Genomic DNA, 24634 nt, shown 5'->3' on the forward strand with positions numbered 1-24634 from the left:
CTGTCGCTCTCTCTTTGACGGCTGTGGATTATTTTTTTCGATGGGAGGGAGGGGGACACCAGGACAGTCCAGGGAACGGTTGGGACCCGAGAGCGAGGCCGCTTCGAGCCGACTGCTGAGCAGATGTTGGGAGCGAGACTGAACGATCCTTCTCCAGGAACAGGAGGCCATTGATAAAAGATACAACACCCGGGTTTCACTCGACGGAGCCTTTCCCCTTGGAAGCGGGGCGGGGGGGGGGGGGGGGGGGGGGTGGGAAGTCTCTAGCCTTTCCCACTTCCTGCCGCGTTTAATGGCTCCCTTGTGAACTCGGGAGAGGACAGTGGGCCCCACAGTGCTCGCCACCCACTGGGGCTGAGTGACGGGCAGGAGTTAACAATTAACGACAGGTTAATCAGGGACGAGGGAGTCTCTCCATCAGGGACCCCTTTTAAAGAGGGAGTCTCTCCATTGGGACCCCTTTTAAAGAGGGAGTCTCTCCATCAGGGACCCCTTTTAAAGAGGGAGTCTCTCCATCAGGGACCCCTTTTAAAGAGGGAGTCTCTCCATCAGGGACCCCTTTTAAAGAGAGAGTCTCTCCATCAGGGACCCCTTTTAAAGAGAGTCACACCATCAGGACCCCCTTTTAAAGAGGGAGTCTCTCCATCGGGACCCCTTTTAAAGAGGGAGTCTCTCCATCAGGGACCCCTTTTAAAGAGGGAGTTACTCCATCAGGGACCCCTTTTAAAGAGGGAGTCTCTCCATCAGGGACCCCTTTTAAAGAGGGAGTCTCTCCATCAGGGACCCCTTTTAAAGAGAGAGTCACACCATTAGGGACCCCTTTTAAAGAGGGAGTCTCTCCATCAGGGACCCCTTTTAAAGAGGGAGTCTCTCCATCAGGGACCCCTTTTAAAGAGGGAGTCTCTCCATCAGGGACCCCTTTTAAAGAGGGAGTTACTCCATCAGGGACCCCTTTTAAAGAGGGAGTCTCTCCATCAGGGACCCCTTTTAAAGAGGGAGTCTCTCCATTGGGACCCCTTTTAAAGAGAGAGTCACACCATTAGGGACCCCTTTTAAAGAGAGAGTCTCTCCATCAGAGACCCCTTTTAAAGAGAGAGTCTCTCCATCAGAGACCCCTTTTAAAGAGGGAGTCTCTCCATCAGAGACCCCTTTTAAAGAGGGAGTCTCTCCATCAGAGACCCCTTTTAAAGAGGGAGTCTCTCCATCAGGGACCCCTTTTAAAGAGAGAGGCCTAGAAATTCACTATGGCCCCGCCAGCTGGCATGCGCCCAAAAGTTAGCGCTGAGCGCGGAGCCAGTTGCGACCGTCAGATATTCACTTTCTGCGCCCCAAGTCGGAACCGGGCGCTATTCCAGGGTGTGCCCGCCCCCGCTTGTGGCGCTGAAACTGAATTTCAGCGCTCTAGGCGCCGCTGCGCCACCCGCTGCGGAGCGGCAGGCTGCGGTACTGCAGGCCTCCTCCTTCTCTTAAGGGGGAGGTGCCTGCAACGGGGAGATCGCCGCTGGATAGTGCCGGCAAATGAGCCCGGCACCACGGAGAAGTGCCGGGTTCGCGGAAAGCAGCCGGCAATGCCGCGGGGGGCGGGGGTGGAGGAGGCCGGGGAAGGAGGTGCGGGCAGGCGGCCGCCGAAAAAGCGGCCGGCCGCACCTCCACCTTAAAGCGCCCCACTAAGGCTACAGTACGGCCCCGTTTTCTGGTCGCTGTGTGCGGCCGCTGCGGAAGAGGCGGCCGCAACTCAATATGGGGGTCGGGGCGGAACCGGGGCACTGCGCACACCGATGACGTCATCGGTGGCGGCGCAGCGCTACTGGCTAACGCTGCCATTACCGCAGCGCTGAATATCGGCGAAAGCTCAGCAAGTGGCGCAAAAGCCCTCTTTAGGCGGTAACTGGCCGCAAAGCTGGCAGCGCCTTACTGAATTTCTAGGCCAGAGTCTCTCCATCAGGGACCCCCTTACAAGAGGGAGTCTCTCCATCAGGGACCCCTTTTAAAGAGAGAGTCTCTCCATCAGGAACCCCTTCCAAGAGGGAGTCTCTCTGTCGGGTCTCTGGAGTGGGACCCATGACCTTCTGACTGAGGCAACAGTGCTATCCACTGAGCCGCGGCAAGGTCCCACTCCGGGGACTCGAGCCCGTAATCCAGGCCGACATTCCCAGTGTCAGTGCCCCGAGGGAGCGCTGCACTGTCGGAGAAGTGAGTGGCGGAGAGGCAGAGAGGTTTAGGGGGGAAATTCCAGAGCTTAGGGCCCAGGCAGCTGAAGGCACGGCCGCCAATGGTGGAGCGATGGAAATCGGAGGAGCGCAGCGATCTGGAAGGGTTGTAGGCAATGTTGCCTCTTAATCTTTTTTCGAGCGCGATATCTTTTCAGCAGTAACAGCTGGTGAGTGGCCCGTACAGGACTTCCTGATCCGCAGGCCTTAGAAAGGAAGTCTTGCATTTATATTGCGCCTTTCACGACCACCGGACGTCTCAAAGCGCTTCACAGCCAATGAAGTACTTCTGGAGTGTGGTCACTGTTGTAATGTGGGAAACGCAGCAGCCAATTTGCGCACAGCAAGCTCCCACAAACAGCAAACTGATAATGACCAGATAATCTGTTTTTGTTATGTTGATTGAGGGATAAATGTTAACCAGGACACCGGGGATAACTCCCCTGCTCTTCTTCAAAATAGTGCCATGGGGTCTTTTACCTCCACCTGAGACGGCAGATGGGGCCTCGGTTTAACATCTCATCCGAAAGACGGCACCTCCGACAGTGCAGCACTTCCTCAGCACTGCACTGGAGCGTCAGTCTAGCTTTATGTGCTCAAGCCCCTGGAGTGGGACTTGAGCCCACAACCTTCTGCCTCAGAGGCGAGTGTGCTGCCCAAGGAGCCACGGCTGACACTGACTTACAGGGGACGTTGGTTGTAGCGCTGGAGGAGGTTACAGAGATAGGGAAGGGGGAGCTCATGAAAACAAGGATGAGGATTTTGAAATCGAAGCATTGCTTAACCGGGAGCCAATGTAGCGAGCACAGGGGTGATGGGTGATGCGCTATCAATTACTCATAAAAGACTGAGAGTTAAGAGAGTAACTAAAGGCTTTTATTAACAAAAGAATGAAGGTCTGCCTCGAGTGGTCGACCGGTCCAGAATACAAAGGGCTGGGGAGCAGTCACCTTTATACTAGGACTTGTGGGAGGAGTCAGCCGAGGCATGTCCAGGCATGTACACAGTGGAATACAAACAGTGGTTTACCACATTCACCCCTTGTTTAAAATTGAGTCCGGCGGGGTGAAGTGTATTAAAAGTTAGTGTATTGGAGTCTCTCCGGAGGTCTTGTCTGGCGCTGTGATCGGCGTGGCGACGGCAGGGGTAGTGGAGCTTCCGGCGTCGAGTCCTGCGTGGGCTGTGGCACAGGCGTGTCGTCCTCGTAGGTGTCGAGCGGGTCGCGGGGCCCAGGCCTGCCGTCTGCTGGGGCTGGATATCGGATCGTGGGGGGGGGGGGGTGGTAGTGAGTAGTGGGTTACTGCGGCCCCCGAGGGTGCAAGGTCTCTTATGGAGACTGTGTCCTCCCGCCCGTCCGGGTATGCGATGTAAGCATACTGGGGGTTGGCGTGGAGGAGGTCGACCCTCTCGACCAGGGGGTCCGTTTTATGGGTCCTCACGTGCCTTCTCAGTAGGACCGGCCCTGGGGACGTCAGCCATGGCGGTAGCGATGTCCCCGATGTGGACTTCCTTGGGAAGACAAACATTTTCTCATGAGGGGTGGCGTTAGTGGCAGTGCAGAGCAGTGACCGAATAGAGTGGAGCGCATCGGGGAGCACATCCTGCCAGCGGGAGGTTGGAAGGCCCCTAGACTTTAAGGCTAGCAGGGCGGCCTTCCAAACTGTCGCATTTTCTCTTTCCACCTGTCCGTTCCCCCGGGGGTTGTAACTGGTGGTCCTGCTTGTGGCAATACCCCTAGTTAGCAGGTACTGACGGAGTTCGTCGCTCATAAACGATGAGCCCCAGCCGCTATGGATATAGCTGGGGAAACCGAACAGGGTGAAGAGGTCGTTCAGACATTTAATGACCGTGGCACTGGTCATGTCCGGGCAGGGGATGGCGAACGGGAAACGGGAGTACTCATCAAGATCTTGTCATTTTTGATTTTGCCCCTCTGCTTGTTGTTAAACATGAAAGCAACTGAACGTTGGTCAGTGAGCAGGGTAAATCGTTTTCCGGCCAGGTAGTGCCTCCAATGACGCACAGCCTCCACAATCGCCTGGGCCTCCTTCTCAACAGCGGAGTGTCTGGTCTCCGGGCCTTGGAGGGTTCGTGAAAAGAAGGCCACGGGTCTCCCCGCCTGATTGAGGGTAGCGGCCAGGGCAAAGTCGGACGCGTCGCTTTCCACCTGGAAGGGGATGGATTCGTCCACTGCGTGCATGGTGGCTTTGGCAATGTCTTCCTTGATACGGTGGAAGGCTAAGCGGGCCTCTGCCGTCAAGGGAAAAGAGGTGGACTTGATCAGCGGATGGGCCTTGTCCGCATAGTAGGGGACCCACTGGGCATAATAGGAGAAAAACCCTAGGCACCTCTTCAGGGCCTTGGGGCAGTGGGAGTTCCATAAGGGGACGCATCCGGTCGGGGTTGGGGCCGATGACTCCGTGTTCCACAACACAGCCAAGGATGGCGAGGCGGTTTGTGCGGAATATGCACTTCTCCTTGTTATATGTCAGGTTCAGGAGTTGGGCGGTGCGGAGGAATTTTTTGAGGTTTGCGTCATGGTCCTGCAAGTCACGGCCGCAGATGGTCACATTGTCCAGATATGGGAAAGTGGCCTGCAACGCATTTTGATCTACCATCCGGTCCATCTCCCTTTGGAAGACGGAGACCCCGTTGGTGATGCCAAAGGGAACCCTAAGGAAGTGGTAGAGGCGGCCGTTTGCCTCAAAGGCAGTATACTGGCGGTCCTCAGGGCGGATAGGGAGCTGGTGGTACGCTGATTTCAGGTCAATGGTCGAGAAGACGCGGTACTGCGCGATCTGGTTGACCATATCAGCTATGCGGGGGAGTGGGTAGGCGTCCAGCAGGGTGTAGCGATTTATCGTCTGGCTGTAGTCGATGACCAGGCGCTGCTTCTCGCCGGTCTTAACGACCACAACCTGGGCTCGCCAGGGGCTGGTGCTGCCCTCAATAATCCCTTCCTTCAGGAGCCGCTCCACTTCGGTTTTAATGAAAACCCTGTCCCCGGCACTGTATCACCTGCTCTTTGTGGCGATGGGCTTACAGTCGGGGGTGAGGTTAGCAAACAGTGGGGGGGGGGGTGACTCTGAGTGTGGAGAGGTTGCACCTGGTGCGCGGCGGGCAATTTGGGAGCTGCTGGCTGCGGACTGTGACTGGGGGTAGGGGTCCACCGTACGCCATCGTAACACTTTTAAGGTGGCACTGAAAATCTAACCCCAGCAGGACGGCAGCGCAGAGGTCGGGCAGGACCAGAAGTTTAAAATGATCGTACACGGTCCCGTCTACTACGAGTGTCACTACGCAGTAGCCGCCGATGTCCGCCGACTGGGACTCGGAGGCCATAGAAATCCGCTGGTGCGCAGGCAGGACTGGGAGAGAGCAACGCCGCACCGTGTCGGGGTGGATGAAGCTCTCCGTGCTCCCAGAGTCAAAAAGGCAGATTGTATCGTGGCCATTTACCTTAATGTCCATTGTGGAACTGGCCAGCTGGTGCGGTCTCGCTTGGTCCAGTGTAACGGATGCCAGCGTAGGGGTCGGTGTGTCGCTGCGGGTATCAGATGAGGCGGTGTTGGGGGCCTGCTGCGTTCCGGCTGTCGTCCAAGATGGCGGCGTCCATGATCCCCATGTGGCTGGAGGCGTCCAAAATGGCTGCTGTACCGGTGGTTAGCACATAGCCGGGGAGGCCCAAGATGGCGGCCCGCATGGCCCACACGCGGCGCTGCTGGGGTTCGGGTTGGCTTTGGCCCTGCAGACGTTAGCGTAGTGTCCCTTCTTCCCGCAGCCCGAGCAGATCGCGTTTTTCGCCGGGCAGCGCGCTCTGGGGTGTTTTGCCTGGCCACAGAAGTAGCATTTCTGGCCTTGGGGCACTGCTGTCTGGCCTTGGGACACTGCTGCGGTAGTTGGGCCGTTGCTGGGGTGTGGCTGGGGTGGCACGGCGCTATGAGGCGGTCCTACCGTGTCCCAGGCTGTCATTCCCCGCGGCGTCCACGGTGCAGAGGAGTAGGCATCCATGCCCCGGTAGGCTGCATCCAATGATAGTGCGAGTTCAGAGGCCTTGTTGAGGTCGAGGTCACTCTGCTCCAACAGTCGCTGTCGGGTGTAATTGGATCTGTGGCCCGCTACAAAAGCGTCCCGGATAAGTTCCTCTGTGTACACGGCGGCCTTTACATCCTTACAACCACAGGCCCGGCCAAGCACAGACAGTGCCTGAAGGTATTCCACGGTCGATTCCCCAGGTTGTTGTTTACGACTCCCCAGAAGGTGCCTGGCGTACACTTCGTTCACTGGGCGCGTGTACTGGTCCTTGAGGAGCTTGATAGCGTCCGTGTACGAGGTCGCGTCTTGGATGACCAAGTACACTCGGTGGTTCACTTTGGAGGTCAGGACATCCAGTTTGTCCTCGTCCGATTTGATTGCTGCGGAGGCGGTCAGGAATTTTCGAAACACTTAAGCCAGTGAGTAAACTTGGTGGATGAGTCCGCCTCCCGATGATCTAAGTCCAGGCATGCTGGTGTGAGGATCTTCTCCATTATAAAAATTTTGTTAATAAAATTGATGCGCTATCAATTACTCATAAAAGACTGAGAGTTAAGAGAGTAACTAAAGGCTTTTATTAACAAAAGAATGAAGGTCTGCCTCGAGTGGTCGACCGGTCCAGAAATACAAAGGGCTGGGGAGCAGTCACCTTTATACTAGGACTTGTGGGAGGAGTCAGCCGAGGCATGTCCAGGCATGTACACAGTGGAATACAAACAGTGGTTTACCACAATGGGCGAACGGGACTTGGTGCGAGTTAGGACACGGGCCGCCGAGTTTTGGATGACCTCAAGTTTACGGAGGGTGGAATGTGGGAGGCCAGCCAGGAGTGCGTTGGAATAGTCAATTCTAGTGGTAACAAAGGGCCGGATGAGCGTTTCAGCAGCGGATGAGCTGAGGCGGGTGGAGACAGGCAAAGTTACGGAGGTGGAAATAGGTGGTCTTGGTGATGGAGCGGATATAGAAACATAGAAGATAGGAGCAGGAGTAGGCCATTCGGCCCCTCGAACCTGCTCCGCCATTTAATGAGATCATGGCTGATCATCCAAATTCAGTACCCTGTCCCTGCCTTCTCCCCTTATCCCTTGATCCCTTTAGCCTTAAGAAATATATCCAACTCCTTCTTGAATATATTTAATGAATTGGCCTCAACTGCCTTGTGTGGTAGAGAATTCCACAGGTTCACCACTCTCTGGGTGAAGAAATTCCTCCTCATCTCTGTCCTAAATGGCTTACCCCTTATCCTTAGACTGTGACCCCTGGTTCTGGACTCCCGGCCATCGGGAACATCCTTCCTGCATCTAGTCTGTCTAGTCCTGTTAGAATTTTATAAGTTTCAATGAGATCCCCTCTCATTCTTCTAAACTCCAGCGAGTATAAGCCCAATCGACCCAATCTCTCCTCATACGTCATTCCTGCCATCCCAGGTATCAGCCTGGGGTCAGAACCTCATCTCGGGGTCAAGTAGGATGCCAAGGTTGCGAAGGGTCTGGTTCAGCCTCAGAGAGTGGCCAGGGAGAGGGATGGAGTCGGTGGCCAGGGAACGGAGTTTGCGGCGGGGACCGGCTTCGGCCTTCCCAACGTTTAATCCAGGGCTGGATTTATGACAAGCAGCGTGAGAACTTGGAGGCGGTGGAAGGGTTAAGAAAGTGGGGGTGAGGTAGAGCCGGTTCAGTCGGTGTCCTTGTGGAGCGTGATGTGTTTTCAGATGATGTCGCTGAGGGGCGGCGCGTAGCTGAGAAATAAGGAGTGGTGGGGGCGGGGGGGGGGTCAAGGATAGACTCTTGAGGCCACGGATAGAACAGTGACTACACGTCAAAAAGTACTCCATTATCTGAAAAGCACATTGGGACATCCTAAGGTCGCGAAAGGTGTCTAAATGTACGTCTTTTTCTTTCAAATGCTCACATTCCCAAAGTGGGAGTCAGGGTCGGTTCAAGTATATGCGGAGTGCTTCCGATATTTCAGAATTCCTTTACCATTCCGGGCTGATGCCGTGGTAACCCAGGCTCCCCAACTAACCTTGGGCCTGCATCAGTGGGGAATTCAATGGGAGTGATTTATTCGCGTTGACACTGCCCCTCCTTGTGCTCGCGATTTCGTGAGAGATTTTTTTTTCTCTCTCTCGTTAAACACAGGGGTGGTGGATTCCATCAAATCCTGCTTTAACACGCGGCAGAAGAGATTAATGGTGTTTATCTTCTGTATCCTGCGGCTGGATACATGTGTAAACATGGCAAAGGGACCCACCCACATACTCCGAACGGGATCCGCAAGGGAGATTATTTAACTCCCCACTCACCAGGCTCTGTGAGAGACCCTGAATAAATACTGCAGGATATTCACCCTCACTCACCAGGCTCTGTGAGACCCTGAATAAATACTGCAGGATATTCACACTCACTCACCAGGCTCTGTGAGACCCTGAATAAATACTGCAGGATATTCACCCTCACTCACCAGACTCTGAGAGACCCTGAATAAATACTGCAGGATATTCACCCTCACTCACCAGACTCTGTGAGACCCTGAATAAATACTGCAGGATATTCACCCTCACTCACCAGACTCTGAGAGACCCTGAATAAATACTGCAGGATATTCACCCTCACTCACCAGACTCTGAGACCCTGAATAAATACTGCAGGATATTCACCCTCACTCACCAGACTCTGTGAGACCCTGAATAAATACTGCAGGATATTCACCCTCACTCACCAGACTCTGAGAGACCCTGAATAAATACTGCAGGATATTCACCCTCACTCACCAGACTCTGAGAGACCCTGAATAAATACTGCAGGATATTCACCCTCACTCACCAGACTCTGAGACCCTGAATAAATACTGCAGGATATTCACCCTCACTCACCAGACTCTGAGACCCTGAATAAATACTGCAGGATATTCACCCTCACTCACCAGACTCTGAGAGACCCTGAATAAATACTGCAGGATATTCACCCTCACTCACCAGACTCTGTGAGACCCTGAATAAATACTGCAGGATATTCACCCTCACTCACCAGACCCTGTGAGACCCTGAATAAATACTGCAGGATATTCACCCTCACTCACCAGACTCTGTGACACCCTGAATAAATACTGCAGGATATTCACCCCCACTCACCAGGCTCTGTGAGAGACCCTGAATAAATACTGCAGGATATTCACCCTCACTCACCAGACTCTGTGAGACCCTGAATAAATACTGCAGGATATTCACCCTCACTCACCAGACTCTGAGAGACCCTGAATAAATACTGCAGGATATTCACCCTCACTCACCAGACTCTGTGAGACCCTGAATAAATACTGCAGGATATTCACCCTCACTCACCAGACTCTGTGAGACCCTGAATAAATACTGCAGGATATTCACCCCCACTCACCAGACTCTGTGTGACCCTGAATAAATACTGCAGGATATTCACCCTCACTCACCAGACTCTGTGAGACCCTGAATAAATACTGCAGGATATTCACCCTCACTCACCAGACTCTGTGTGACCCTGAATAAATACTGCAGGATATTCACCCTCACTCACCAGACTCTGTGAGACCCTGAATAAATACTGCAGGATATTCACCCTCACTCACCAGACTGTGAGAGACCCTGAATAAATACTGCAGGATATTCACCCTCACTCACCAGACTCTGTGAGACCCTGAATAAATACTGCAGGATATTCACCCTCACTCACCAGACTCTGAGACCCTGAATAAATACTGCAGGATATTCACCCTCACTCACCAGACTCTGTGAGACCCTGAATAAATACTGCAGGATATTCACCCTCACTCACCAGACTCTGTGAGACCCTGAATAAATACTGCAGGATATTCACCCTCACTCACCAGACTCTGTGAGACCCTGAATAAATACTGCAGGATATTCACCCTCACTCACCAGACTCTGTGTGACCCTGAATAAATACTGCAGGATATTCACCCTCACTCACCAGACTCTGTGAGACCCTGAATAAATACTGCAGGATATTCACCCTCACTCACCAGACTGTGAGAGACCCTGAATAAATACTGCAGGATATTCACCCTCACTCACCAGACTCTGTGAGACCCTGAATAAATACTGCAGGATATTCACCCTCACTCACCAGACTCTGTGAGACCCTGAATAAATACTGCAGGATATTCACCCTCACTCACCAGACTCTGTGAGACCCTGAATAAATACTGCAGGATATTCACCCTCACTCACCAGGCTCTGTGAGACCCTGAATAAATACTGCAGGATATTCACCCTCACTCACCAGACTCTGAGACCCTGAATAAATACTGCAGGATATTCACCCTCACTCACCAGACTCTGAGAGACCCTGAATAAATACTGCAGGATATTCACCCTCACTCACCAGACTCTGAGAGACCCTGAATAAATACTGCAGGATATTCACCCTCACTCACCAGACTCTGTGAGACCCTGAATAAATACTGCAGGATATTCACCCTCACTCACCAGACACTGTGAGACCCTGAATAAATACTGCAGGATATTCACCCTCACTCACCAGACTCTGTGAGACCCTGAATAAATACTGCAGGATATTCACCCCCACTCACCAGACTCTGTGAGACCCTGAATAAATACTGCAGGATATTCACCCTCACTCACCAGACTCTGTGAGACCCTGAATAAATACTGCAGGATATTCACCCTCACTCACCAGACTCTGTGAGACCCTGAATAAATACTGCAGGATATTCACCCTCACTCACCAGGCTCTGTGAGACCCTGAATAAATACTGCAGGATATTCACCCTCACTCACCAGACTCTGAGACCCTGAATAAATACTGCAGGATATTCACCCTCACTCACCAGACTCTGAGACCCTGAATAAATACTGCAGGATATTCACCCTCACTCACCAGACTCTGTGAGACCCTGAATAAATACTGCAGGATATTCACCCTCACTCACCAGACTCTGAGACCCTGAATAAATACTGCAGGATATTCACCCTCACTCACCAGACTCTGTGAGAGACCCTGAATAAATACTGCAGGATATTCACCCTCACTCACCAGTCTCTGAGAGACCCTGAATAAATACTGCAGGATATTCACCCTCACTCACCAGACTCTGTGAGACCCTGAATAAATACTGCAGGATATTCACCCTCACTCACCAGTCTCTGAGAGACCCTGAATAAATACTGCAGGATATTCACCCTCACTCACCAGACTCTGAGAGACCCTGAATAAATACTGCAGGATATTCACCCTCACTCACCAGTCTCTGAGAGACCCTGAATAAATACTGCAGGATATTCACCCTCACTCACCAGACTCTGTGAGACCCTGAATAAATACTGCAGGATATTCACCCTCACTCACCAGACTCTGTGAGACCCTGAATAAATACTGCAGGATATTCACCCTCACTCACCAGACTCTGTGAGACCCTGAATAAATACTGCAGGATATTCACCCTCACTCACCAGACTCTGAGAGACCCTGAATAAATACTGCAGGATATTCACCCTCACTCACCAGACTCTGTGAGACCCTGAATAAATACTGCAGGATATTCACCCTCACTCACCAGACTCTGTGAGACCCTGAATAAATACTGCAGGATATTCACCCTCACTCACCAGACTCTGTGAGACCCTGAATAAATACTGCAGGATATTCACCCTCACTCACCAGACTCTGTGAGACCCTGAATAAATACTGCAGGATATTCACCCTCACTCACCAGGCTCTGTGAGACCCTGAATAAATACTGCAGGATATTCACCCTCACTCACCAGACTCTGTGAGACCCTGAATAAATACTGCAGGATATTCACCCTCACTCACCAGACTCTGTGAGACCCTGAATAAATACTGCAGGATATTCACCCTCACTCACCAGACTCTGTGAGACCCTGAATAAATACTGCAGGATATTCACCCTCACTCACCAGACTCTGTGAGACCCTGAATAAATACTGCAGGATATTCACCCTCACTCACCAGACTCTGTGAGACCCTGAATAAATACTGCAGGATATTCACCCTCACTCACCAGGCTCTGTGAGACCCTGAATAAATACTGCAGGATATTCACCCTCACTCACCAGGCTCTGTGAGACCCTGAATAAATACTGCAGGATATTCACCCTCACTCACCAGACTCTGTGAGACCCTGAATAAATACTGCAGGATATTCACCCTCACTCACCAGACTCTGTGAGACCCTGAATAAATACTGCAGGATATTCACCCTCACTCACCAGACTCTGTGAGACCCTGAATAAATACTGCAGTATATTCACCCTCACTCACCAGACTCTGTGAGACCCTGAATAAATACTGCAGGATATTCACCCTCACTCACCAGACTCTGAGACCCTGAATAAATACTGCAGGATATTCACCCTCACTCACCAGACTCTGTGAGACCCTGAATAAATACTGCAGGATATTCACCCTCACTCACCAGACTCTGTGTGACCCTGAATAAATACTGCAGGATATTCACCCTCACTCACCAGGCTCTGTGAGACCCTGAATAAATACTGCAGGATATTCACCCTCACTCACCAGACTCTGTGAGACCCTGAATAAATACTGCAGGATATTCACCCTCACTCACCAGACTCTGAGAGACCCTGAATAAATACTGCAGGATATTCACCCTCACTCACCAGACTCTGTGAGACCCTGAATAAATACTGCAGGATATTCACCCTCACTCACCAGGCTCTGTGAGACCCTGAATAAATACTGCAGGATATTCACCCTCACTCACCAGCTCTGTGAGACCCTGAATAAATACTGCAGGATATTCACCCTCACTCACCAGACTCTGTGAGACCCTGAATAAATACTGCAGGATATTCACCCTCACTCACCAGACTCTGTGAGACCCTGAATAAATACTGCAGGATATTCACCCTCACTCACCAGACTCTGAGAGACCCTGAATAAATACTGCAGGATATTCACCCTCACTCACCAGACTCTGTGAGACCCTGAATAAATACTGCAGGATATTCACCCTCACTCACCAGACTCTGAGAGACCCTGAATAAATACTGCAGGATATTCACCCTCACTCACCAGACTCTGTGAGACCCTGAATAAATACTGCAGGATATTCACCCTCACTCACCAGACTCTGTGTGACCCTGAATAAATACTGCAGGATATTCACCCTCACTCACCAGACTCTGAGAGACCCTGAATAAATACTGCAGGATATTCACCCTCACTCACCAGACTCTGAGAGACCCTGAATAAATACTGCAGGATATTCACCCTCACTCACCAGACTCTGAGACCCTGAATAAATACTGCAGGATATTCACCCTCACTCACCAGACTCTGTGAGACCCTGAATAAATACTGCAGGATATTCACCCTCACTCACCAGACTCTGTGAGACCCTGAATAAATACTGCAGGATATTCACCCTCACTCACCAGACTCTGAGAGACCCTGAATAAATACTGCAGGATATTCACCCTCACTCACCAGACTCTGTGAGACCCTGAATAAATACTGCAGGATATTCACCCTCACTCACCAGGCTCTGTGTGACCCTGAATAAATACTGCAGGATATTCACCCTCACTCACCAGACTCTGTGAGACCCTGAATAAATACTGCAGGATATTCACCCTCACTCACCAGACTCTGTGAGACCCTGAATAAATACTGCAGGATATTCACCCTCACTCACCAGACTCTGTGTGACCCTGAATAAATACTGCAGGATATTCACCCTCACTCACCAGACTCTGTGAGACCCTGAATAAATACTGCAGGATATTCACCCTCACTCACCAGACTCTGAGAGACCCTGAATAAATACTGCAGGATATTCACCCTCACTCACCAGGCTCTGTGAGAGACCCTGAATAAATACTGCAGGATATTCACCCTCACTCACCAGACACTGTGAGACCCTGAATAAATACTGCAGGATATTCACCCTCACTCACCAGGCTCTGTGAGAGACCCTGAATAAATACTGCAGGATATTCACCCTCACTCACCAGACACTGTGAGACCCTGAATAAATACTGCAGGATATTCACCCTCACTCACCAGACTCTGTGAGACCCTGAATAAATACTGCAGGATATTCACCCTCACTCACCAGACTCTGTGAGAGACCCTGAATAAATACTGCAGGATATTCACCCTCACTCACCAGACTCTGTGAGACCCTGAATAAATACTGCAGGATATTCACCCTCACTCACCAGACTCTGTGAGAGACCCTGAATAAATACTGCAGGATATTCACCCCTCACTCACCAGACTCTGTGAGACCCTGAATAAATACTGCAGGATATTCACCCTCACTCACCAGACTCTGTGAGACCCTGAATAAATACTGCAGGATATTCACCCTCACTCACCAGACTCTGAGACCCTGAATAAATACTGCAGGATATTCACCCTCACTCACCAGACTCTGTGAGACCCTGAATAAATACTGCAGGATATTCACCCTCACTCACCAGACTCTGTGAGACCCTGAATAAATACTGCAGGATATTCACCCTCACTCACCAGACTCTGTGAGACCCTGAATAAATACTGCAGGATATTCACCCTCACTCACCAGACTCTGTGAGACCCTGAATAAATACTGCAGGATATTCACCCTCACTCACCAGACTCTGTGAGACCCTGAATAAATACTGCAGGATATTCACCCTCACTCACCAGACTCTGTGAGACCCTGAATAAATACTGCAGGATATTCACCCTCACTCACCAGACTCTGTGAGACCCTGAATAAATACTGCAGGATATTCACCCTCACTCACCAGACTCTGTGAGACCCTGAATAAATACTGCAGGATATTCACCCTCACTCACCAGACTCTGTGAGACCCTGAATAAATACTGCAGGATATTCACCCTCACTCACCAGACTCTGTGAGACCCTGAATAAATACTGCAGGATATTCACCCTCACTCACCAGACTCTGTGAGACCCTGAATAAATACTGCAGGATATTCACCCCTCACTCACCAGACTCTGTGAGACCCTGAATAAATACTGCAGGATATTCACCCTCACTCACCAGACTCTGTGAGACCCTGAATAAATACTGCAGGATATTCACCCTCACTCACCAGACTCTGTGAGACCCTGAATAAATACTGCAGGATATTCACCCTCACTCACCAGACTCTGTGAGACCCTGAATAAATACTGCAGGATATTCACCCTCACTCACCAGACTCTGTGAGACCCTGAATAAATACTGCAGGATATTCACCCTCACTCACCAGACTCTGTGAGACCCCTGAATAAATACTGCAGGATATTCACCCTCACTCAGCCAGGACTCTGTAGAGACCCTGAATAAATACTGCAGGATATTCACCCTCTTCACCAGACCTGTAGACCCTGAAAATACTGGAGGATATTCATCACCCTCACTCACCAGACTCTGTGAGACCCTGAATAAATACTGCAGGATATTCACCCTCACTCACCAGGCTCTGTGAGACCCTGAATAAATACTGCAGGATATTCACCCTCACTCACCAGACTCTGAGAGACCCTGAATAAATACTGCAGGATATTCACCCTCACTCACCAGACTCTGAGAGACCCTGAATAAATACTGCAGGATATTCACCCACTGCCCAGACTCTGTGAGAGACCCTGAATAAATACTGCAGGATATTCACCCTCACTCACCAGACTCTGTGAGACCCTGAATAAATACTGCAGGATATTCACCCTCACTCACCAGACTCTGTGAGACCCTGAATAAATACTGCAGGATATTCACCCTCACTCACCAGACTCTGTGAGACCCTGAATAAATACTGCAGGATATTCACCCTCATTCACCAGACTCTGTGAGACCCTGAATAAATACTGCAGGATATTCACCCTCACTCACCAGACTCTGTGAGACCCTGAATAAATACTGCAGGATATTCACCCTCACTCACCAGACTCTGTGAGACCCTGAATAAATACTGCAGGATATTCACCCTCACTCACCAGACTCTGTGAGACCCTGAATAAATACTGCAGGATATTCACCCTCACTCACCAGACTCTGTGAGACCCTGAATAAATACTGCAGGATATTCACCCTCACTCACCAGACTCTGTGAGACCCTGAATAAATACTGCAGGATATTCACCCTCACTCACCAGACTCTGTGAGACCCTGAATAAATACTGCAGGATATTCACCCTCACTCACCAGACTCTGTGAGACCCTGAATAAATACTGCAGGATATTCACCCTCACTCACCAGACTCTGTGAGACCCTGAATAAATACTGCAGGATATTCACCCACTGCCCAGACTCTGTTTGCATTCCAGGCCACTGCTCTCTGTTCCTGGATCTAGTTGGAGTGCTTGCTGTGAGTGTTTCACACACTCGACAGGCATCTGCCCAGCCCGTGGTTATGCTGGTGAAGGATCCCTGCCCAGTGCTCGCCCAGGCCTGCCCCAGGGAATCGAGTGGTTACACATGAGGTCTCTGTGTGTTTGTGTGTGATGGTGAATTAGTGGCACTTTACAACACGATGTTACACTCCAGGGCTCAGCACCGATCTCTCTCTCTCTTTCTGTCTGTCTCCCTCTCTCGCTCTCTGTCACCCTCTCTTTTTCTCTCTCTGTCTTTCACTCTCTGTCACGCTGTCTCTCTTCCTCTCTCTCTTCCTATCTCTGTCTCACTTTCTGTCTTTCTCTATCACTGTCTCTCTCACTTTTTCTGTCTCTCTTTTTCTGTCTCTCTCTCTCTTTCTGTCTCAATCTCTGTCTGTCTCCCTCTCGCGCTCTGTCTCTTTTTCTCGCTCTCTGTCTCTTACTCTCGCTCTGTCTCTCTCGCTATTTTTCGCTCATTCTGTCTCTCTTTTTCTCTCTATCTCTTTGTCTCTCTGTCTCACTCTCTCTGTTTCTCTCTTCCTCACCGTCTCTGGGTCTGTCTCTGACTCCATCTCTCTCTCTCTGTTTCTGTTTCTCGTTCTCCCTCTCTCTCCCTCCGTCTCTCTCTGTTTTTCTCTCCCTCACTGTCTCTCTCTGACTCTGGGTCCCTCTCTGTCTCTTACTCGCTCTGTCTCTATCCTTGTCAAGCACGTGGTGGTGACCCCCTGAGAATGTCCAGTTATCGGCCGTGCAGGATTCATGGTCGGTGGGGGAATGGGGGCAATGGGAACATAGACAGACTGTGAGTCTAAGGATACCCCTTAGCCAGCCCTCCTTCACTCTCTGACCCCTCACCCCCCCACTTCCTTCTCTTTCAGGCCTGGCTTCAGCAATATGGCTACCTCCCACCTGGAGACCTGCGCATGTCCACCATGAGGACGCAGCAGACCGTATCCGAGGCTATCGCCTCCATGCAGCGATTCTATGGGATCCCGGAGACGGGAAGTTTCGACGAGAAGACTGTGGAGTAAGTCTTGGGGGGAGGAGGGGGGGTGGCGGAGGGGGGAATGTGGTGCGAGGGAGATGGGGGTGGGGGGAAGGGAATGGGACGGACCATTTTAGGCAACCGGACAATGACGCAAGTAGGCCTCAGGCTTCGGTGTTGCCCGCGGCAATGGAGGGCCCGGCAGAGTCAAGTCCAGTTCAGGGTGGAGGAGGCCAGACGAAAGAGGCCTAATGACTAGTCTGGATGGGTGGACTGGAGGGAAAAGTACTGGCAGTGACAAAGAAAGAAGAGGCCTGGTTCCCCGAGGAGAGGCCCGGGTCCGGAAGTAAAGGCCGAGGTCTGGGAAGAGAGGCCCATGTCGCTGAGGAGGCCCTGAAGCCTCCTTCGCCCTTCCGGTGTGAGCTGTCGCTCGTGCTGTTAGCTGGAGTTTTGATGCTCTCAGTTTGGGATTACAGGTTGTATTTCTGTGACCCCCCCACTTCCGCCCCCGCCCCCCCCCCCCACCTCCCGATTACAGGGGGCTGTCTCTGAGCTCGTTACACTGAGGGGGGTCACACAGCAAAAGGGGGAAATGGACATGGTTAGGGTAGGGGATGACTGTCTCTGACCACACTGGCACCCACCCAAATTCTGATGACCCCTGACTGCACCTCCAGATTCTGATGACCCCTGATCTCTTGCTCTGCCCCTTGCCAGACTTTGATGACCCCTGACCTCTTGCTCGGCCCCTCCCCAGATTCTGATGACCCCTGACCTTTTCCCAGATTCTGATGACTCCTGACCTCTTGTTCTGCTCCTCCCCAGATTCTTATGACCTCTGACCTCTCCCCCAGATTGTGGGGGAGAGGATAGAGATAGACTTCAAGTAGATATAGACAGGCTGGTGAAATGGGCGGACACGTGGCAGATGAAATTTAACGCAGAAAAGTGCGAAGTGATACATGTTGGTAGGAAGAACGAGGAGAAGCAACATAAACTAAAGGGTACAATCCTAAAGGTGGTGCATGAACAGAGAGACCTGGGGGTATGTGTGCACAAATCGATAAAGGTGGCAGGGCAGGTTGAGAAAGCGGTTAAAAAAGCTTATAGGACCCTGGGCTTCACAAATAGAGGCAAAGAGTACAAAAGCAAGGAAGTTATGATGAACCTTTATCAAACACTGGTTCGGCCTCAACTGGAGTATTGTGTCCAATTCTGGGCACCGCACTTTAGGAAGGATGTGAAGGCCTTAGAGAGGGTGCAGAAAAGATTTATGAGAATGGTTCCAGGGATGAGGGACTTCAGTTACGTGGATATACTGGAGAAGCTGGGGTTGTTCTCCTTAGAGTAGAGAAGATTGAGATGAGATTTGATCGAGGTGTTCAAAATCATGAGGGTTCTGGACAGAGTAGAGAGAAACTGTTCCCATTGGCGGAAGGGTCGAGAACCAGAGGACACAGATTTAAGGTGATTGGCCGAAGAACCAAAGGCGACATGAGGAAAAACTTTTTTATGCAGCGAGTGGTTAGGATCTGGAATGTTCTGCCTGAAAGGGTGGTGGAGGCAGATTCAATCACCGCTTTCAAAAGGGAATTGGATAAGTACCTGAAGTAAAGAAATGTGCAGGGTTACGGGGAAAGGGCGGGGGAGTGGGACTCGCTGAAGTGGTCTTGCAGAGAGCTGGCACAGGCTTGACGGGCCGAATGGCCTCCTTCTGTGCTGGAACCATTCTATGATTCTGATAACCCTTGACCCCTCCCCAGTTTGATGACCCCTAACCTCTTGCTCTGCCCCTGCCAGGTGGATGAAGAAACCCCGTTGTGGCGTTCCGGACAAGTTCGGCTCCATCTTGAAAAGCAACTTGCGGCGGAAGCGTTTCGCCATCCAGGGCCTGAAGTGGGACCAGTCGGAGATCACCTACAGGTGGGGGGGCGGGCCCAATGGGGAGTGCGGGGGGCGGGGCTAATGGAGAGTGCGGGGGACGGGGCCACTGGGGAGTGCGGGGGGCGGGGCCAATGGGGAGTGCGGGGGGGCGGGGCCAATGGGGGGGAGCGGGGCCAATGGGGAGTGCGGGGGGCGGGGCCACAGGGGAGTGCGGGGGGCGGGGCCAATGGGGAGTGCGGGGGGGGCCAATGGGGGGGAGCGGGGCCAATGGGGAGTGCGGGGGCGGGGCCAATGGGGAGTGTGGGGGGCGGGGCCAATGGAGAGTGCGGAGGGCGGGGCTAATGGATAGTGCGGGGGACGGGGCCACTGGGGAGTGCGGGACGGGGCCAATGGGGAGTGTGGGGGGCGGGGCCAATGGGGAGTGCGGGGGCGGGGCCAATGGGGAGTGCGGGGGGCGGGGCCAATGGGGAGTGCGGTGGGGCCAATGGGGAGTGCGGGGGCGGGGCCAATGGGGAGTGCGGGGGGCGGGGCCAATGGGGAGTGCGGGGGGCGGGGCCAATGGGGAGTGCGGGGGGCGGGGCCAATGGGGAGTGCGGGGGGCGGGGCCAATGGAGAGTGCGGGGGATGGGGCCACTGGGGAGTGCGGGACGGGGCCAATGGGGAGTGTGGGGGGCGGGGCCAATGGGGAGTGCGGGGGCGGGGCCAATGGGGAGTGCGGGGGGCGGGGCCATTGGGGAGTGCGGGGGGCGGGGCCAATGGGGAGTGCGGGGGTGGGGCCAATGGAGAGTGCGGGGGACGGGGCCACTGGGGAGTGCGGGACGGGGCCAATGGGGAGTGCGGGGGGCGGGGCCAATGGGGAGTGTGGGGGGCGGGGCCAATGGGGAGTGCGGGGGCGGGCCCAATGGGGAGCGGGGGAGGCGGGGCCAATGGGGAGTGCTGGGGACAGGGCCAATGGGGAGCGGGGGAGGCGCGGGCAATGGTGAGCGGGGGAGGCGGGGCCAATGGTTAGCGGGGGAGGCGGGGCCAATGGGGAGTGCGGGGGCGGGGCCAATGGGGAGCGGGGGAGGCGGGGCCAATGGGGAGCGGGGGAGGCGGGGCCAATGGGGAGCGGCGGGGGCGGGCCCAAAGGGGAGCGGGGGAGGCGGGGCCAATTGGGAGCGGGGAGGCGGGGCCAATGGGGAACAGGGGAGGCGGGGCCAATGGGGAGCGGTGGAGTCGGGCCCAATGGGGAGTGCGGGGGCGGGTCCAAAGGGGAGCGGGGGAGGTGGGGCCAATGGTGAGTGCGGGGGCGGTCCCAATGGGGAGCGGGGGCCAATGGGAAGTGCGGGGGCGGGCCCAATGGGGAGCGGGGCCAATGGGGAGCGGGGGAGGCGGGGCCAATGGGGAGTGCGGGGGCGGGCCCAATGGGGAGCGGGGGAGGCGGGGCCAATGGGGAGTGCGGGGGCGTGCCCAATGGGGAGCGGGGGAGGCGGGGCCAATGGGGAGCGGGGCAGGCGGGGCCAATGGGGAGTGCGGGGGCGGGCCCAATTGGGAGCGGGGGAGGCGGGGCCAATGGGGAACGGGGGAGGCGGGGCCAATGGGGAGCGGGGGAGGCGGGGCCAATGGGGAGCGGGGGAGGCGGTGCCAATGGGGAGCGGGGGAGGCTGGGCCAATGGGGAGCGGGGAGGCGGGGCCAATGGGGAACGGGGAGGCGGGGCCAATGGGGAACGGGGAGGCGGGGCCAATGGGGAACGGGGGACGCGGGGCCAATGGAGAGTGCGGGGGGCGGGGCCAATGGGGAGCGGGGCCAATGGGGAGTGTGGGGAGGTGGGGCCAATGGGGGTGGGGCCAATGGGGAGTGGGGGGGCAGGCCCAATGGGGAGTGGGGGAGGCGGGGCCAATGGGGGTGGGGCCAATGGGGAGTGTGGGGGAGGCGGGGCCAATGGGGAGTGTGGGGAGCAGGGCCAATGGGGAGTGGGGGGGCAGGCCCAATGGGGAGTGTGGGGAGGCGGGGCCAATGGGGGTGGGGCCAATGGGGAGTGTGGGGGAGGCAGGGCCAATGGGGAGTGCGGGGTGGGGCCAATGGGGAGTGCGGGGGGCAGGGCCAATGGGGAGTGGGGGAGGCGGGGCCAATGGGGGTTGGGCCAATGGGGAGTGTGGGGGAGGCGGGGCCAATGGGGAGTGTGGGGGTGGGGCCAATGGGGAGTGTGGGGGCGGGCCCAATGGGGAGTGGGGGAGGTGGGGCCAATGGGGAGCGGGGGAGGCGGGGCCAATGGGGAGTGCGGGGGTGGTGCCAATGGGGAGTGCAGGGGGCAGGGCCAATGGGGGTGTGGACAATGGGGAGCGGGGGAGGCGGTGCCAATGGGGAGCAGAGCCAATGGGGAGTGCAGTAGCGGGGCCAATGGGGAACGGGGGGGGCTGCGGGTTGCGCAGAGCGGGCAGGAACCAATCAGCGGCGCTTCCTCAGGAACCAGGGGAGGGGGAGGTGCAGACTGACCAAAAAGGACAAGTGGCTCTGGGTCAGGGACAGCAGAGGGGCTTCCAGAGTGATGCCATTTTGCAGAGGTCAGGGGCCAAAGCTCCTCACACACTTACACTGCGGCCCAAGGAGCAGCAAGATCCCACCTCCACCACCCCAACTGGGATCAGCTAACTCAGTACAGACTGGCACCTGGGATCCCCTGCCGTGTGTGTGTGTGAGTGAGTGGGGCTCAGTACCACACCGAGCAGGGGTGGGCTGGGATCTTGCTGCTCTGTGAGTGAGTGGGGCTCAGTACCACACCGGGCGGGGGATGGGCTGGGATCTTGCTGCTCTCTGAGTGAGTGGGGCTCAGTACCACACCGAGCGGGTGATGGGCTGGGATCTTGCTGCTCTCTGAGTGAGTGGGGCTCAGTACCACACCGAGCGGGGGTTGGGCTGGGATCTTGCTGCTCTGTGAGTGGGGCTCAGTACCACAGCGAGCGGGGGATGGGCTGGGATCTTGCTGCTCTGTGAGTGAGTGGGGCTCAGTACCACAGCGAGCGGGTGATGGGCTGGGATCTTGCTGCTCTCTGAGTGAGTGGGGCTCAGTACCTCACCGAGCGGGGGATGGGCTGGGATCTTGCTGCTCTCTGAGTGAGTGGGGCTCAGTACCACACCGGGCGGGGGATGGGCTGGGATCTTGCTGCCCTGTGAGTGGGGCTCAGTACCACACCGGGCGGGGGATGGGCTGGGATCTTGCTGCTCTCTGAGTGAGTGGGGCTCAGTGCCACACCGAGCGGGGGATGGGCTGGGATCTTGCTGCTCTGTGAGTGAGTGGGGCTCAGTACCACACCGAGCGGGGGATGGGCTGGGATCTTTCTGCCCTGTGAGTGGGGCTCAGTACCACACCGAGCGGGGGATGGGCTGGGATCTTGCTGTGAGTGAGTGAGTGGGGCTCAGTACCACACCGAGCGAGGGTGGGCTGGGATCTTGCTGCCCTGTGAGTGGGGCTCAGTACCACACTGGGCGGGGGATGGGCTGGGATCTTGCTGCCCTGTGAGTGAGCGGGGCTCAGTACCACACCGAGCGGGGGATGGGCTGGGATCTTGCTGTGAGTGAGTGGGGCTCAGTACCACACCGAGCGGGGGATGGGCTGGGATCTTGCTGCCCTGTGAGTGGGGCTCAGTACCACACCGAGCGGGGGATGGGCTGGGGTTTTGCTGCTCTGTGAGTGAGTGGGGCTCAGTACCACACCGAGCGGGGGATGGGCTGGGATTTTGCTGCCCTGTGAGTGGGGCTCAGTACCACACCGAGCGGGGGATGGGCTGGGATCTTGCTGCTCTCTGAGTGGGGCTCAGTACCACACCGAGCGGGGGATGGGCTGGGATCTTGCTGCTCTGTGAGTGAGTGGGGCTCAGTACCACACCGGGCGGGGGATGGGCTGGGATCTTGCTGCTCTGTGAGTGAGTGGGGCTCAGTACCACACCGAGCGGGGGATGGGCTGGGATTTTGCTGCTCTGTGAGTGAGTGGGGCTCAGTACCACACCGAGCGGGGGATGGGCTGGGATTTTGCTGCCCTGTGAGTGGGGCTCAGTACCACACCGAGTGGGGGATGGGCTGGGATCTTGCTGCTCTCTGAGTGGGGCTCAGTACCACACCGAGCGGGGGATGGGCTGGGATCTTGCTGCTCTGTGAGTGAGTGGGGCTCAGTACCACACCGGGCGGGGGATGGGCTGGGATCTTGCTGCCCTGTGAGTGGGGCTCAGTACCACACCGAGTGGGGGAACGCGAAGGTGGCGACGAGACCTCGAACGCTGCAGTAAAGGCCTCCCATTTCTCCGCAGCATCCAGAACTTTCCGCTCAAGATAGGGGAATATGAGACCAAGCGGGCCATCCGCCGCGCCATCGGCGTCTGGGACAAGCTGACGCCCCTGACCTTCCGCGAGATTCCCTACTACCGCATCCAGTCCGGGGCCCAGAAGTTCGCCGACATCATGATCTTCTTCGCCGAGGGCTTCCATGGCGACAGCACCCCCTTCGACGGGGTCGGCGGCTTCCTGGCCCACGCCTACTTCCCCGGGGCCGGCATCGGCGGGGACACACACTTCGACTTGGCCGAGCCCTGGACAGTGGGGAACCAGGAGCTCATGGGTGAGTGGAGCCCGTAGCCCAGTGTGTGCGCGCGTGTGCGTGTCTGCCCTCCGTAAACTTGAGGTCATCCAAAACTCGGCAGCCCCGTGTTCTAACTTGCCCCAAGTCCCGTTCGCCCATCACCCCTGTGCTCGCTGACTTACGCTGGCTCCCGGTTAAGCAACGCCGCGAATTCAAAATTCTCATCCTGTTTTCAAATCCCTTCATGGCCTCGCCCCCCCTTCCTATCTCTGTAATCTCCTTCAGCCCCACAACCCCCCCGAGATCTCGACGCTCATCCAATTCTGGCCCCTTGTCCAGCCCCGATTTTAATCGCTCCACCATTGGCGGCCCTGCCTTCAGTTGCCTGGGCCCTAAGCTCTGGAATTCCCTCCCTAAATCTCTCTGCCTCTCTCTCTACCTCCTTTAAGAGGCTCCTTAAAACCTACCTCTTTGACCAAGCTTTTGATCAGCTGCCCTAATATCTCCTGATGTGGCTCGATGTCAAATGTTGTTTGAAATCTCTTCTGTGAAGTGCCTTGGGACGTTTTACTACGTTAAAGGCGCTCTATAAATA

General features: G+C 54.9%; 1 protein-coding gene across 1 annotated transcript in view; it reads left to right on the forward strand.

Moving 5' to 3' along the window:
- Positions 1 to 24634, forward strand: part of LOC147118358 (matrix metalloproteinase-14-like) — a 62657-nt gene that overhangs the window by 20282 nt on the left and 17741 nt on the right. Inside the window, exons 2-4 of the mRNA XM_085983893.1 lie at positions 17496 to 17644; positions 19403 to 19525; positions 23771 to 24078. Of these exons, the coding sequence (XP_085840019.1) occupies positions 17496 to 17644; positions 19403 to 19525; positions 23771 to 24078 (580 nt within the window). The remainder of the gene's footprint in view (positions 1 to 17495; positions 17645 to 19402; positions 19526 to 23770; positions 24079 to 24634) is intronic.

The sequence above is a fragment of the Somniosus microcephalus genome, chromosome 4 (genome assembly GCF_052327205.1).
Source record: "Somniosus microcephalus isolate GS21.2 chromosome 4, FLI_Smic_1.0, whole genome shotgun sequence".
Lineage (NCBI taxonomy): Eukaryota > Metazoa > Chordata > Chondrichthyes > Squaliformes > Somniosidae > Somniosus > Somniosus microcephalus.